This window comes from Carcharhinus amblyrhynchos, chromosome 23 (genome assembly GCF_965287045.1).
Source record: "Carcharhinus amblyrhynchos chromosome 23, sCarAmb.v2.hapA, whole genome shotgun sequence".
Lineage (NCBI taxonomy): Eukaryota > Metazoa > Chordata > Chondrichthyes > Carcharhiniformes > Carcharhinidae > Carcharhinus > Carcharhinus amblyrhynchos.
The window spans coordinates 10,581,830-10,598,373 of NC_137346.1; the positions used below are offsets into that span (position 1 = coordinate 10,581,830).

At 41.6% G+C, this 16,544-nt stretch overlaps 1 protein-coding gene across 16 annotated transcripts in view; it reads right to left on the minus strand.

Annotated features, from left to right (window-relative positions):
• The window catches only part of LOC145357267 (neurofibromin), a 324,662-nt gene that overhangs the window by 89,229 nt on the left and 218,889 nt on the right, over nucleotides 1–16,544 (minus strand). For all 16 annotated transcript variants that reach the window (XR_013889280.1, XM_080210466.1, XM_080210464.1 and 13 more), the window contains one exon: nucleotides 1,098–1,530. Coding sequence is in view for 15 of the 16 variants with exons in the window: in XM_080210466.1 (XP_080066592.1) it covers nucleotides 1,098–1,530 (433 nt within the window). In the remaining variant the exon portion in view is untranslated. The remainder of the gene's footprint in view (nucleotides 1–1,097; nucleotides 1,531–16,544) is intronic.

Sequence of the window (16,544 nt, forward strand, 5' to 3'; positions counted from 1 at the left end):
TTCCACAAACACATATTTTAATGTAGGTGGTGGGCAGGTTGTCAAGATCCTACCATATAGCTCATTGGGGTGGTTCAGAAATGACCATTTTTGCTCAAGTTAACTTTGAACCTTTCTTAAATAAAATACTCCTGTTTTAAAATTTAAACAAACCCAATCAACTTTGAAATCTAACAGATGAATGGCCTCCTTCTGCACTGTAGGGATTCTGTGATGATGATAGTCATCATAGATGATCGTCATTCTATAGTTTCTCCCATATTTGACAATGAAGATTTCAGTGGCATTTTGCTTCTGGATTTTCCACCCACTCAATGCACCACTCAAACAGTTTAGTAACTCCCCTCTTAACTCTTCCAAGCCTGCCCATCATTGATCAGGCACAATCAGGAATGTGATGAAATACAGTCCACTTGCTTGGATGAGTACAAACTTCAACAACACTCAACAAGCTCAATACCACCAGGTCAAAACAGCTTGCTTAATCAGCACCCCATCCATAAGTTTAATCATTATTCACTCCTCCACTGGCATCATACGCACAATGCAATGAATGCAGAAACTCACTGAGCAGCACCTTCTCAACCTGCAACCAAACCATCCAGAAGACTAAGGGCACCAGATGTATGGGAACATCAATACTGCATATGGCCTTCCAAGTTGCACACCATCCTGACTTGGATTGATGTCATACTGCCTTCACTGTTGCCGTGTCACAAACCTGAAACACCCTTCCTAACAGCATCGTAGGTGCACCTACAATAGGCGGACTGCAGCAGTTCAAGGCAGCAGCTCACCATCGTCTTCTGAAGGCAATTAGGGATGGGTAACAGATGCTGACCCTGCTAGTGACATTCTCATTCCATGGAGGAATGAAAGAAGTTGTGAATTTCTGTGGCTCTACTTAGTTTCGTACAATATCATCTAACTTTAGACACTTGGGATCAAATAAGACCATAAGGCATAGGAGCAGAAGTGCTCCACCATTCATTGAAGGCTGATATTTTTTTCATCCCTATTCTCCTCCTCCATAACCCTGATCCCCTTAAGTCCTCCTATTAAGGCAGGTTTTTGACATTTGGAAAAAAACTTCCCACCTTGATGGAAACTTTAGTGTCCTTGTGAGCCAGCTTTAGAGCATTGTGAAAGACTTTCAGGTCCTCTTCCAGAGCTAGAGTAGCAGCAGGAAGCTTCTGGTGGTCTGATTCAATGTGTTCTGCAAGTTTCCCAGGTGAGTCAATGAAGACCAGTTTTTTGCTTCCCTTAAGTCCAGTCAGAAGCCGTTCATGATATTTTGTGTATTCTCTAACCCAAGAGTTACAATTGTAGATATAGACAGCTGCCACATTCTCGTAGGCAGCACCAGGAAAAACAACAAACCATTTAGAGAGAAAGTCTGTTTTGAAGCGATTGCTAGGCCCTGCATGGGTAAGGTCCACAACAATCTCGTATGGCTTGGCATAATATGGCTTCAAAGTTAGGAGCACATGGTAAATGAGCAAATCACCATTGATCTGGCCAGTCTTGAACCTGTGAGAGATAAAATGAAAAGCTCGAGTTTTATCACACTGCTTTAATTTCCAAGGTGAACAAATAACAAAGTTCATGTTTTCATACAAATGATCATATTAAAAAAAAGTGCTGATGCTGAAGATCTGCAATAAAAACAAAGTTCTGGAAAAAGTCTGGTAGCATCTGTGGATGGAGGAACAGTTATCTGACACAGCAGTCCTGACAAAGGTCATAGTCAATATTCCCAATATTTCTTCCTTCTTGTGACCCTTCCATTCATCCGCCTCTTTCCTAAACTTCACTGCTTCCCACTCATCACTTTGTTTGCTGCCCCTCTCTTGCACCCCGCTGAAAGTGACGGTGCAGGAGAGGGACAGCCACATAAAGGGAGGGTCAGGAGAGCGGTAGCAAGAAGGAGGGAGTCAGTGACTGAATGTGCAAGAGTGGTGGCAAGAGGGGAAGGGTGCAGGTGAGAAGAGGTGTGTTGATTGGCATGAGTGGTAATTAGGAGAGGCTGTGAGCAGAGAGGGTAGAGAGGGGCAAGCAGGAGGGTCAGAGAAGGAAGAAGTTAGTGTTGAGTGGAAGGTCAGAGAGTGAAGCAGCCTACACGTCAAAAGGGGAAGCAAGCAGGAGAGTCAGTAAGTAACAAGTTAGGGAGGCAAGTAGAAAGTTAGCAAGAGAACTTTTGGGCCAGTTAAATTCAAGGCAGCCCAAGCTTTTAAACAAAAAATGCAGATCAAGATTATGACCCACCTTATTACACACATTGTTTTGGAAAACATGCACCCAAAAACAGCATGTTCATTTAGCATGCTTTTTTTGGGAACGCATGCTAAACAAGGAGCAGCCACATTTTGTTTTACACAAACTCCTGAGAAGTGTTTTAGAACATTTTATGACAGGAAAGGTACATAAGAACATAAGTAGTAGGAGCAGGAGTAGGCCATCTAGCCCTTCGAGCCTGCCCCGCCATTCAATAAGATCATGGCTGATCTGAAGTGGTTCAGTTCCACTTTCCCATTTTCTCCCCATAACCCTTAATTCCCTTGCCTACCAAAAACCTATCTATCCGTTCTTAAATATATTTAGCGAGGTAGCCTCCACCACTTCAACGGGCAGAGAATTCCAGAGATTCACCACCCTTTGAGTGAAGAAGTTCCTCCTCAACTCCGTTCTAAAACTGTGCGCCCCCCCCCCCTTATCTTGAGGCTGTGCCCTCTAGTCCTGTTGTCCTTTCTGAGTGGGAAGAATCTGTCTTCCTCTACCCTATCCATCCCCTTCATTATCTTATATGTCTCTATAAGATACCCCCCATCCTTCTAAACTCCAACGAGTACAGACCGAGTCTATTTAGGCTCTCTTCATAGTCCAACCCCCTCATCTCCGGTATCAGCCTAGTAAACCTCCTCTGCACTCCCTCCAAGGCCAAGGCCAAAATATCCTTGCGCAAGTGCGGCGACCAAAACTGCACACAGTAGTCCAGCTGCGGCTTCACCAGTGCCCTGTACAGTTGCAGCAAGACCTCCCTGCTTTTATATTCTATCTCCCTCGCTATAAAGGCCAGCATCCAATTTGCCTTCCTGATCACCTGCAGACTGGGTTTTTGCGACTCATGCACAAGGACCCCCAGGTCCCTCTGCACCGTAGCATGCTGCAGCTTTTCGCCCTTTAAATAGTAATCCCTCCGACTATTATTCCTGCCAAAGTGGATAACCTCACACTTGCTAACATTGTACTCCATCTGCCAGGTCCTCGCCCACTCGCTCAGCCTATCTAGATCCCTCTGCAGACTTTCCACACCCTCTGCACAATTTGTTTTTCCACTCATCTTTGTGTCATCAGCAAATTTCATCACCCTACACTCAGCCCCCTCCTCCAGATCATCGACATAAATGGTAAATAGCTGAGGCCCCAGCACCGATCCCTGCGGCACTCCACTAATTCCCAACCGCCAATCAGAATAGCACCCATTGATACCAACTCTCTGCCTCCTATTAGACAACCAATCCTCTATCCACGCTAACACCTTACCCCCAACTCCATGCCCCCTAACCTTCTGAAGCAACCTTTTGTGCACCTTATCAAACGCCTTTTGAACATCGAGAAACACCACATCCACCGGTTCCCCTCTGTCAACCACACTAGTCACATCCTCATAGAATTCCAATAAATTTGTCAAACACGACTTCCCCTTAACGAATCCGTGCTGCGTCTGCTCTATCAAATAATTCTTCTCTAGGTGCCTCGCTATTTCTTCTTTGATGATGGATTCAAGCATTTTTCCAACAACAGACGTTAAACTAACTGGCCTATAATTCCCTGCCTTTTTCCTGCCACCTTTCTTAAACAGCGGCGTAACAATAGCCGTTTTCCAATCTTCCGGCACTTCCCCAGAATCCAGCGAAGTTTGGTAAATAATCACTAAGGCGTCTACTATCACCTCTGCCATCTCCTTCAGAACCCTGGGATGCATTCCATCCGGTCCTGGGGATTTGTCCACCATCAGTCCCACTAGTTGATCAAGCACTACCTCTCTAGTGACAGTAATCACATTCAGGCCCTCAACTCCTACCACCCTTCTATCTTTAATATCTGGCAAACTATTCGCGTCCTCCTCCATGAAGACCGAGGCAAAAAACTTATTTAAGGCCTCAGCCATTTCCTCATCTCCCACCACTAAATCCCCCCTCTCATCCTCTAAGGGTCCAACATTCACTCTAGCCAGCCTCCTCCTCTTTATATATTTGTAAAAACTCTTACTGTCCTTTTTTATATTTAGTGCTGGTTTAGCTTCAAAGTCTATCCTTCCTTTCTTTGTCAACTTCTTAGTCAATCTTTGTTGATTTTTAAACCTCTCCCAATCTTCTACTCGCCCACTACTTTTAGCCACTCTAAACGCATCAGCTTTTAATTTAATACTCTCCTTTACTTCCTTCGATAACCACAGCTGATTATCCCTTCTCCTACGTTCCTTCATTACCATTGGAATAAATTTCTGCTGAGCACCGAAAAAGATCTCCTTAAAGATCCTCCACTGTTCCTCAGCAGTCCTACCGACCAATCTGCGCCCCCAATCTACATTTGCCAATTCCTCTGTCATCCTATCGTACTCCCCTCTGTTCAAACAGAGGACATAGGTCCGGGACCCTACTTTCTCAACAGAGGACACAGGTCCGGGACCCTACTTTCTCAAACAGAGGAAACAGATCCGGGACCCTACTTTGTTGAATGGACATTTCAACACTTCTTGGTAAAACTCTGATGGCATAGCATTGGTTTTCTGTTCATATTGCCGCCATCGCATTCTACTTGCTGACATTTGTTGCAATTGGGAAGACGTATGTTTCCTAATCGATCAATTATGGCAAAATAACTGTTGGTTAAGCTTTGCATACGCACACTCAAAATATACTCAAATGAGACTACCTGGTATTAAACTATTGTTAATTACACTGTCAATTAGTTTTTGGTTTCTAAAATAAGGTTACATAGGAAATCACTCTGGGTTTTGTATTGACAACATGTGAACTAAGGTGGTGAGATCACCTCTTACGAGTTTTGCTTGCACTATTAAGCACTGGCAGTAGTACACAGTTTGAATATATATTTCGACGATTACATATAGTCTACAAGTGCTGAACCAGGACAGAGGTGCACCAAGAAACCTTCAAAAATTAAACCAACTCCCTGAAGATAGGAACTATTCCCCTTCTGAAGGCCACTTGGAGACTTTGGGCAAAAAAGGATCACTTTAACATGCGTTTTAAAAACAGATGAATCAGAATGATTCACCACTGTTGAACTGCAAGCTCACAATTTGAGAGCAGTAAAACATATTTGCTGTCAATGCAAGATATTAAGGAGCTGCACCCAGACATAAATGATCATTGCAATGGGGAATACACTAGTTGATGGTGACTGACAGATAACTACCAAGCATCATCCGGAATTTAAAACAGACAGATTGACCCTGATTATCCATTGCAATACCTTAACCAATAAGAGTCCACTTGTCAACTCTGCAGCAATCTGTTCTCATACTACACAAATTGTTTTCCCTTATACTAGTATTCTTGCCAAGTGTCCTGGTGAGCGTAAGATGAAAAGCTTCAACAGATCCCTTTCTTCAACAGTACTCATGTTCTGCACTACCAAATGACTGTTCGATTCTTTATCTTAAATTTGTATTCTTAATGGCCTTGGATTTGTGAAGTGCCACAGGCTTTGACCTTGTCAGAATGTGAGTAATGAACTTGTAAATCCAGGGACCTGGAGCAATGCTCCATAGACAAGAATTCAAATTTCACCAGTTGGGGAAACTGAATTTCAATCAATTAATAAATCTAGAATGAAATGTTAGTCTCATTAATATTGATCATGAAACAGTCTAATTGTTCAAAAAAAAACCCCCCATCCTTTGAGGGAGGGAAGCTGCAGTCCTTATCAAATCTTCCTTCTGTGACTCTAAATGCCACCTAGATGGTTGCATCCTAACTGCTGCTTAAATGGATGAGCATGCCACTCACTAATGCAAGGGGGATTAGACATGGTAATAAATCCTTTCCTTGTCTGAAACACACATCCAGAGATTAAAATAGAAGACCCAAGTCTTTCGCAACCTGCAAATGGATTTCTAAAAATTCTACGATAAACTTGGGATCATAGCTTGAGGATAAGGGGTAAACCTTTTAGAACTGAGATAAGGAGAAATTTCTTCACCTAGATGGTGGTGAATGTATGGAATTCACTACCACAGAATGTAAACATTGTCTGATTTCAAGAAGAAACTAGATATAGCTTTTAAGGCTAAAGGGATCAAGAGATGTGGGAGGGAGGGGGGTAAGGGGTGATCAGAATATTGAATTTGACGATCAGCCATGATCAAAATGAACGGTGGAGCAGACTTGAAGGGCCGAATGACCTACTCCTGTTTCTAGTTTCTATGTAATTTTAATGGAAGTTAATTTTTAAGAAAATCATAACGAGTTGAAGACACATTTTGAGAGATTTTCCAGAGAATTCTCAATCAGGTACTCCATTAAAACCATGCAGTAACATTGGGCTGAATTATATAGCTGTGATCATGAAGACCATTTCAATTTTACCAGAAGTGATTAACTTTCTTGAACTGATACACATTCATGATTTTTTTTGCATGTTGGTTAAATCTACTCATCGGCAAAGGTGAGAAGATTAGATCTGATTTTTCCCCCCACCCCCTCCAAACGACTCTTTATCTTAAATACTCGGGATACTCGTCATACAGGGCTGTCATTTCCTACAATTTCCATTCTGGCTAACGCCTGAGACTCAAAACTCTTGCTATTGCTTAACGTTTTGCACACTTGCAGCATTTTCTATTTTTATTTTCTTTGCCACTCCCCCCAAACCCACAAAAAACTCTTCCTGTAGCCCGTTTCTGTCTTCAAGCCAACGTCTTTGAAGTTATTTTCAAAAATGCCTCGGAGCTCTTTTTAGACGCTAAATGCGCCGAGTAGGAAATGTGTTAATCTTGTGTGTCCATCAACGTTACCAGTATCATATGCTGTGGCGCAATGTAGAGAGGATTGGGCAAAGTGTTCATCAGTCATAATCTGCCCCAACAAAAGTCACTTGGCTGAAAAACAACTGGGCAAAATCTCCTGGCTTTGGAGTACACTTCACCTAAACTGGTTAGAAGAAAGTTGAGTGGATCAGGAATTGCTGCAGGTAGGATATAGCTGTTACTTTTTTCTAGATTTATTATCTCTGCTGCATTATTCTCACAACCAAACCTTTGATTCAGCAACGAACACGAGTATTTTTAAATCACCTGTAAACATTAATTTCTCAGTGTTTGAAGGATTTTTGACAGTTTAATTGAATATTGCAGAGCCTTACTCTCCCCAACAATCTGAACACTTCAAAGGTTTTTGGCAGTTTTTAAACGCAAGTTTTTTCAATTGTTCAGAAAATTTCCTGTTACCAACCATTTAGTGTTAGAACAAGCACTGCAAAATTTTGGAGAACTGGAGGTTTGTGAAGGAGAAAGAAAAAACAAGTATAGTTTACCCCAAGAGCTTGTTGTTGCCTCCTGAATAGCTAATCACAGAACATGTAGTTTCAGAAGGGAACAACTGGAGCAAAAATAGGGAAATAAATAGCTTTGTTGTTTTTTGGGACATTCCAAAGACATTGTTTTTTGGTTTTCATTCCAAAGACATTTTTTAAAGCACCCCCTTTTTGAGCTTGTCTGCCCCAGAACAACCAAAGGAGCACAAGTATGCATTGTCTACTTGCCAACCCTCAAAAACTCCAATAATGGTTCTCCATGAACATCAATAACTAAGTGACCCCACCTTGTTCTGGAGAGATTAGCTGATCTCACCCTTGCGTTTCTTCCGATAGGGAAATCGAGAGAAAAAGCTTAAACATTGTTTAGCCACATTGTCATTGTTGTGCTTGTACATACCAGCTCTTGAATGTCCTTCATGGTCTGGGAAACCAAGATAGTGAATAAATACAACAGCTGGGATGTAAGCTGGCAGAATGCTCACAAGACTGCATAACACTCACCCCCACTTGTTAATTTTTCACATTTATTGTGTGCATTTAAGTTCAGGTATAAATTAAACGAGGAATCCATTGTACAAACCATAACCATGCTTTAGGTTTCTTACTTCTACTTAATTTTGCATGCGTATTCAACTTATAATGTAATACAATATATAACATAATGCAAAATTTTATTGTAATGAGTTGTAGATTTTATTTCCAACTCACTACCTTAACAAAAACAACATCTTCTTTGACATGAAGTTTGGAGGTGGTAGGAAAAAGAGCACTTCTTTCATTTGGGTGATCAGACACAGCACAGCCAGACAATGACACTCCTACATCATCCCACCCACTACTGCACCAACATGAAATTTCCACTAGTAGGTGAATTCTGGACAGTCACATGCTGTGCTCCTCCAGTCACTGGATTCAGACTGTGCCAAACTCTTTATGGACTTGTCAGTTTGACTTTGTTGTCAAAGATAGTTGTATCTTACATACAAACAATTATCGAGGAGGTAGCCACTCTGAGCCCTTGAGCCTGTTCTGCTGTTCAATAAGATCACGGCTGATCCATTTTAACTTCAACTTCACATTTCTGCCTACCCATGATAACCTCGTTCATCAATAATCTACTTTTGTGTAAAAATATTCGAAATGTTACCTCAATCACCTCTGAGGAACAGAATTCTAGTGTCTAAGCTTTCAGAAAAAATGTCTCCTCATCTCTGTCTTAAATGGCCAACTCTTTATTTTTAAACAATGGCCCGTAGTTCTAGATTCTCCCACAAGAGAAAACATCCCTTCTTTATCCACCCTGTCAAGACTCCTCAGGATCTTGCGTTTCAACCAAGTCACCTCTTATTCTTCTGAACTGCAAGCCTAGCCTGTCCAACCTCTCCTCAGAAGACACCTGCTCATTCCAGGTATTAATTTAGTAAACATTTCCTGAACAAATTCAAATGCATATATACATATCTCTTTCCTAAAATAAGGGCACTAGCACACACTACTCCAGATGTGATCTCACCAATGCGTAACTTAAACATAATCCCTACACTTGTATTCAATTCTCCTTGCAACAAATTATAACATTCTACTGGCTTTGCTAATTACTTGCTGTACCTGCATACTAACATTTTGTGGTTCATGCACTAGAACACCCAGATCCCTCTGGACTTCAGAGCTCTGCACTTGCTCAGCATTTAGATATTTTTCAATTCTTCCTGCCAAAATGGACAATTTCACATTTTCCCACATGATACTCCATTTGTGGATCTTTGTTCACTAACCTTGCCTATCTATACCCTTATGTAGGCTCATCGCCTCTTCAGAGCTTAACTTTCTTACCTACCTTTACGTCATCAGCAAATTTAGCAACCATACCATAGGTCCCTACAATTTAAATAAATTATTTTGATGAAAAGGGTTGAGGCTCCAGTACTGATGATGTGTAGCATCCCATTCATCACATCCTGCCAGGCAGAACATAACCTATTTATGCCTATTTGTCTTCTGCCAGTTAGTCAATTTCCTATCCATGCAAATATTACCCCGACTTTTATTTTCCACAGTAACATTTGATGAGGAAGCTTATCAAATGCTTCTGGAAATCTAAATACAAAACATTCACCCTTTTACTTCTTCAAAGAACTCCAATAAATCAGTTAAACATGATTTCCTTTTCATAAAGCCATGCTGATTTTATCTTGAGTTCATCCAGGTGCCCTGTTGTAACATCTTGAAAACCAGCTTCTAACATTTTTCTGTGGCAGACTTTGTTAACTGGTCCATAGTTTTCTGTCTCCATCTCTTTTTCAATAAAGGGTCATAATGGAATTTGCCAATCTAATAGAATCTTCCCCAAATCTAGTGAAGTATGGAAAATTAAACCATCACTTCAACCATCCCACTAGCCACTCCAGGATCCAGGGAACTGTTAACTTGCAATTCCAATTTGCTAAGTACCACATCCCCAGTAATTATAATTTAGAGTTTCTCCCTCTTTTCCAAACCTGAATGACACTTGTATCCTCTGCAGTGAAAACTGACGCAAATTTATCTGCCAAATTTATCCACTTCAATTTATTTGCCGTTTGAGGGAGGCAGTGGTATAGTGACATTATCACTGGATCAGTGTTTCAGAGACCCAGGGTAATGCTCCGGGGGCCTGGGTTCGAATCCCATCACAGCACATGGAGAAATTTGAAATTAATAAAAAAAACTGGAATTAAAAATCTAATAATGATCATGAAAACACTCTTGGCTGTTGTAAAAACCCATCTAACTCATTAGTGCCCTTTAAAGAAGGAAATCTGCCATCTTTATCTGGTCTGGCTTATGTGTGACTCCAGATCCACAGCAATATGGTTGATTCTTAAATGTCTGTTGAAATAGCCTTGCAAATGATGCAGTTCAAGGATAATTAGGGATGGGCAATAAATGCTGGCCCAGCCGACGACACCCATAGCCCCAAAATAAATTTTAAAAACTCTCCGACTCATTTTCTATTGGACCAACACTTTGCTGCCTTTTTTTTTTAAATGCCTGCAGGCACTCAATTTTCATATTTCTAGCCAGGTTTCTCTTGCACTCTAATTTTTTCCTCATTAATATTTTAGTCATTCTATACTAAATTAAAAAGCAGACGATCAAAGTCATTCCTGGATATTAATTTTCATTTAATTTCTTTCCATTTTTTCATGTTCTGTTCAATCTTCTGACCTACCACCTGACTTTATGCAATTATATGCTTTTACTTCAAGTTTGTTATTTAACTTCTTTTTATCTAACCACAGATGGTAGCACCCCTCCCCCTTAGGGATCTTTCCTCTTTGGGAAAGTATCTATTTTGTGTTTTTGCGTTCCTTGAAAATGGCTTCCATTGCATCATTATTGACCTCTCAAACTAAAATGCCAGTTCACTTTCACTATCTCATTTTCAAATCCTCATACTTGCCCTCATTTAAGTTTAAAAAACGAATCTTAGGCCACTCCTTACCCCAGTATAACCTGCTCACTGGTTGCCCACAGAATGTGCTAAACTAAGGAAACCATCCAGAAAACATTCCATGAATTTGTTATCTCGGCTACCTTTGCTCAGATTATTCCAGTCTATCTGTAGATTGAAACCTCCAATAATAATCGCTACATCTTTCTAATTAGCACGCACTGTTTCTTCTTCGATATGATGTGGGTATGCCGGCGTTGGACTGGCGTAAACACAGTAAAAAGTCTGACAACACCAGGTTTTAGTCCAACCTATTTATTTGATAATATACTCACTAGCTTTCGGGGTTACCCCCTTCGTCAGGTGAATGACGAAGGGGGTAACCCCGAAAGCTAGTGAGTATATTATCAAATAAATAGGTTGGACTAAAACCTGGTGTTGTCAGACTTTTTACTCTTCTTCGATAACCAGTTCTTCCTTGTGATTACTGTTAAGGGGCTTTTCATCACTTGCACAAGCGACAGCTTGCCATTATTATTCCTCATAGCTACTCAAACTGGTCCTATATCCTGATTTCCTTAACTTAGGCCATCCCTATCTGTTGCACTGATACCCTTATTTAATTAACAAAATCATTCATCTACTCTTTCCCCAACTTTCTCTCCTTCCTAAAAATGACAAATTGTTCAATATTCAGATCCCAATCTATGCCATCATGCTGCTACATCTCTGTAATGGCTAGTAGATTGCACTTAATGCAAATAGAGATTAATGGCAGTTCATCTGTTTTATTTCGAATGCTGTGTGTATTCAGATATACAGCCTTAAGTACATCCTTATATTACTTTTGTAACTTGAGCCTTATCTGTTGATTTACACTCAGACTTGTGCACTCTATCCCTTCCTCTCATGATTTGTTTATCCTTTTCAGTATTAATACCTTTTGCTCTCCCCTCATTTCTACACGACATTTTCTCATATGGATGCCTTGCTCCCACTATTCAATTCAAAACCCTCTAGACTTCCCTAGTTAGGCTGCTCACAAGAACTCTGGGTCCTAGCATGGTTCAAGAGTAGGCTGTCTCAAATGGTACAGCTCCACTTCTCCAACACTGATACCAATGCCCCACAAACCAGAGCCCACTTCTCCCACAGTCTTTCAGACACATATTCATCTCTCTAATGCCAATGTTCTTTATGCCAATTTGCATGAGGTTCAGGTAATAATCAACAGATCATAACTTTTGAAGTTCTGCTTTCAATTTGGTGACAATCTGCAGAACCTCTTTCCTTATTCTATCCACCTCATTGGACATTGGCAATTGGCTCCACCCACATCCAGTACAAGTTCTTGTCCGGCCCTAAGCAGATTTCTCAAACCGTTGCATCCAGCAGGCACCACAGCTTTTTGGATTCTTGATCTTTGCTGTAAATCCCCCTCACTATACTGTCCCCCACTATCACGGCATTCTTTTTTGCTGCCCTTGCTCGAATGGCTTCCTCTAACACAGCACCATGGATCACATCCATCCTGCAGCCTCCACTCTCATCCAACAAGCCGAGAACCTCAAACCTATTGGACAATTGCAGATGCGCTCCTGCTTCCTGGGTACCCCTACCTGCCTCACCTCGCAGTAACATCCTCCTCTCTTTGACCAAATTAGAAGACCCAATCCTAAGTGATGTGACTGTGCCTTAGTATAAGCTTGACACATCACCTTTCCTGCCATCTTTAATGTATTTTAATTAATTACTTAATTACACTATTCACTTATTTATATTGTCTTTTATATGTTTCGTTAGCTTTGCACTAGGTATTTTAAACATTAGGACTGGAACAGACCTTTATCATTTACTAGGTACTCAAACAGCTAGCCCCTATCCTCGTAGCAGAATAAGAACCAATTCCAAACTCTCAGGTATGCACTCATTCCTCAGTTGCACTCATTTTGCTGTATATACTTTGTGTGCACAGAGTCAGCTGCTGTGCATTTTAACAAGGCTGTGGAACCAGATGCAGACATGCATGGCTTTCCACAGTTCAGCCAAGGTTGAACTAACTTTGTTTGGACTGCCCAGTCTTTCCAGTTTACCTGTTGCTCTGAGCGGCATGTATTCTTTGCTGTTTAAAGGAAACGATGGCACTATCTGAAACTGCTTTCTAGGTAGTTATTTTCTTGTGCACTTTTTTTCCTAGTCCATGGCCACATTTCCTGAGATTCTTGATAAAGATGTCCTAATCTCACAAGCAGCGTCCAAGTTCAACTTGTGGATACATGACCAACTTAGGAGATTTTATCAGTGAACTGCATAACACAACAAATACATCTCGGCCCAGTTCTAATGAGTTGTTCAACTCCAGGCATTTTGGTTCTTTGAAGAATCTCAATTGAGAACTTCATCCTCCCACTTGATGCCCATGATTTTCTCAATGCATCTCATGTAGAACCTGTCCAATTACTACTCTGGAGTCCATAGAGGGTAGATACGACTACAAGCTTATACACAACAAGTTCTACTCAAGTACGACGCTTCTTTCTGCCCTTTTCTTTTATGTAAATAAAGCAAATACAGATCTTGATCTGGCAACTCTTTTTACCATCTTGCTCTCAATGCAGACATTTCTGGAGGTTGCACTTTGAAGACTGGTGAAGTTATCTACATCCTTCAGATTTTGTCACCATCTACTGATCTCTGAAGCAACTGAACTTGTGAAAATATTGAGTATGACTGGGATGCATGATCAAATAACTTGCTGGCATTTGCTGCCCTCAACACAAGAATAGTCGCTTGAGCAATGTCCTAGACAATGAAGCCTGTGAAAGATATCACAGCCTGAAGAAAAGAAGCGAAAAAAATTCAGGAAGGAACATAGTGGTTCTTTATAGGCTGGCAGATCCCATAAGGTTGGAATTGCACTGAGCAGATTTGTTGTTTTCTTTATTATGCTATGGGATGAGAGTATTGCTTGCGAGGCTAGTATTTATTGGCCACTCCTAATTCTCTTTGCAAGGTGATGGTGTCAGCTAATTGAGCCACTGAGATGTGGTGTTAAGTATACCCAGTAAGAAGTCTCACAACACCAGGTTAAAGTCCAACCAGTTTATTTGATAGTAAACCCACAAGCTTTCGGGGTTTGCCCCTTCTTCAGGTGAGTGGAGTGTTCTGGTCTCAAACAGACCATATAAAGGCACACACAGTTTACAGAATACTGATTAGAATGTGAGTCTTTAAGACTTGAATAGCAGGTTAACTGTAAAGATGCAGACAATGTGAGTGGAGATAGCATTAGGCATAGGTTAAAGAGATGTGTACTGTCTCCAGACGGGACAGTAAGTGAGATGTTGCAAGTTCAGGCAAGTCATGGGGATTACAGATAGTGCAACATGAACCCAAGATCCCAGTTGAGACCGTCCTCACATGTGGAACTTGGCTATCAGTTTCTGCTCAGCAACTCTGCACTGTCGTGTGTCGTGAAGACCGCCTTGGAGAACACTTACCCGAAAATCAGAGGCCTCTCCAAGGCTGCCTTCACAATACACGACAGCGCACTGAGCTGAGACTGATAGCCAAGTTCCATATACGAGGACGTTCTCAACCAGAATCTTGGGTTCATGTCACACTATCTGTAAGCCCCATGACTTGCCTGAACTTGCAACATCTCATTTACTGTCCTGTCTGGAGACAATACACATCTCCTTAATCTATGCCTAATGCTATCTCCACTCACATTGTCTGCATCTTTAAGACTTGAATAGCAGGTTAGCTGTAAAGACTCACATTCTAATTTAGTATTCTGTAAACAGTGTGTGCCTTTTATATGCTCTGTTTGAGACCAGAACCCTCCACTCACCTGATGAAGGGGCAAACCCCGAAAGCTTGTGAGTTTACTATCAAATAAACTGGTTGGACTTTACCCTGGTGTTGTGAGACTTCTTACTGTGTTTACCCCAGTTCAATGCTGGCATCTCCACATTGTCTAAGTATACCCACAATGCTATTAGGGAGAGAGGTCCAGGGTCCCATCTCCTTAAACATTCATTCCTTCCACCACCAGTGCACAATAGGCAGCTGTGCACATGCTGCACTGCAGCAACTTCCAAAGCCATGGCCGCTATCAACAAAAAGGACAAGGGCAACAACATGCATGGGAGCACCACCACCTGCAAATACCCCTCCAAATCACACTCCAATCCTCTTGGAACATGAAATAGAGTCCAGCACCGTGTTAAGAGGAGACCATGGTTCAACAAATTTGGCTCATGAGCCTGCTGTAATGTATAAGAACCAAGATCTTTTCAACCACATGTGCATTAAAATGTTGTCCCTTGGGCTTTGCAATGACTTGGGAGTTCATTCAAAACATGACTGAACCAGATTAACCAGGAATGTCACACTGTTGTGATGCAGGGGGCATACCTGATCTTTGTGAGCAGACATATTTTACCTCAGAGTTTGGTGAGCTGGGTGAAAACTGGTCCATACTTTCATCGGTGCCAGGTGAATCATTGCTCAAAATTTTTAGATCAGCACTCTAGCCACTTGGACAATGCACCTGCAGCGTAGCCATGACTGACAATCTTGAGTGGAAGCATTGAGTAGACAAAAGGGAGTATCTCTTCAGGCTCTCAGCGATATGACATTTTCCATGCAATTACTGGATGGAGTCAATCTATTCAAGTCCAAATATAAAAGCCTATTCAATTCACAGAACTGCCACATCAAACCACAAGTTTAGAACCATTGGAGTAGGGCTGCACCGGAAAAGCTTTTAAAATAGATTTTTAAAAAACGTGCATTTTGCGAATTCCATTTTTTTTGCAGAATCAGTACAGATAGAGTAACTGAAGGAAAAAAAATTCCAAGTCTCACAACTGATTTTTTTGTTCTTCTATTCTGGTGTTTTGGAATGAAACATACAAATACTAATCACAATTTCTTTTTATATGATTCATTAACAGGTGAAGACCCAGGAAAAATGAGTCAAGGCATAATGAAACTTTTCTTGGTGGAAGCTGCAATCCTGGCTCTGTTATTTGCTCAAATCAAGGTCAATGGCAAGTCAATTGTTCCAATGAACAAGGGAAAAAATGTTACTGAGAGCCCCGACCCTGCTGCAACAACAGAGGAAGAATATGTTACTGAGGGCCCCGACCCTGCTCTAACGACAGAGGAAGAATACGTTACCGAGGGCCCCGACCCTGCTCTAACGACAGAGGAAGAATACGTTACCGAGGGCCCCGACCCTGCTCTAACGACAGAGGAAGAATACGTTACCGAGGGCCCCGACCCTGCTCTAACGACAGAGGAAGAATACGTTACCGAGGGCCCCGACCCTGCTCTAACGACAGAGGAAGAATACGTTACCGAGGGCCCCGACCCTGCTCTAACGACAGAGGAAGAATACGTTACCGAGGGCCCCGACCCTGCTCTAACGACAGAGGAAGAATATGTTACCGAGGGCCCCGACCCTGCTCTAACGACAGAGGAAGAATACGTTACCGAGGGCCCCGACCCTGCTCTAACGACAGAGGAAGAATATGTT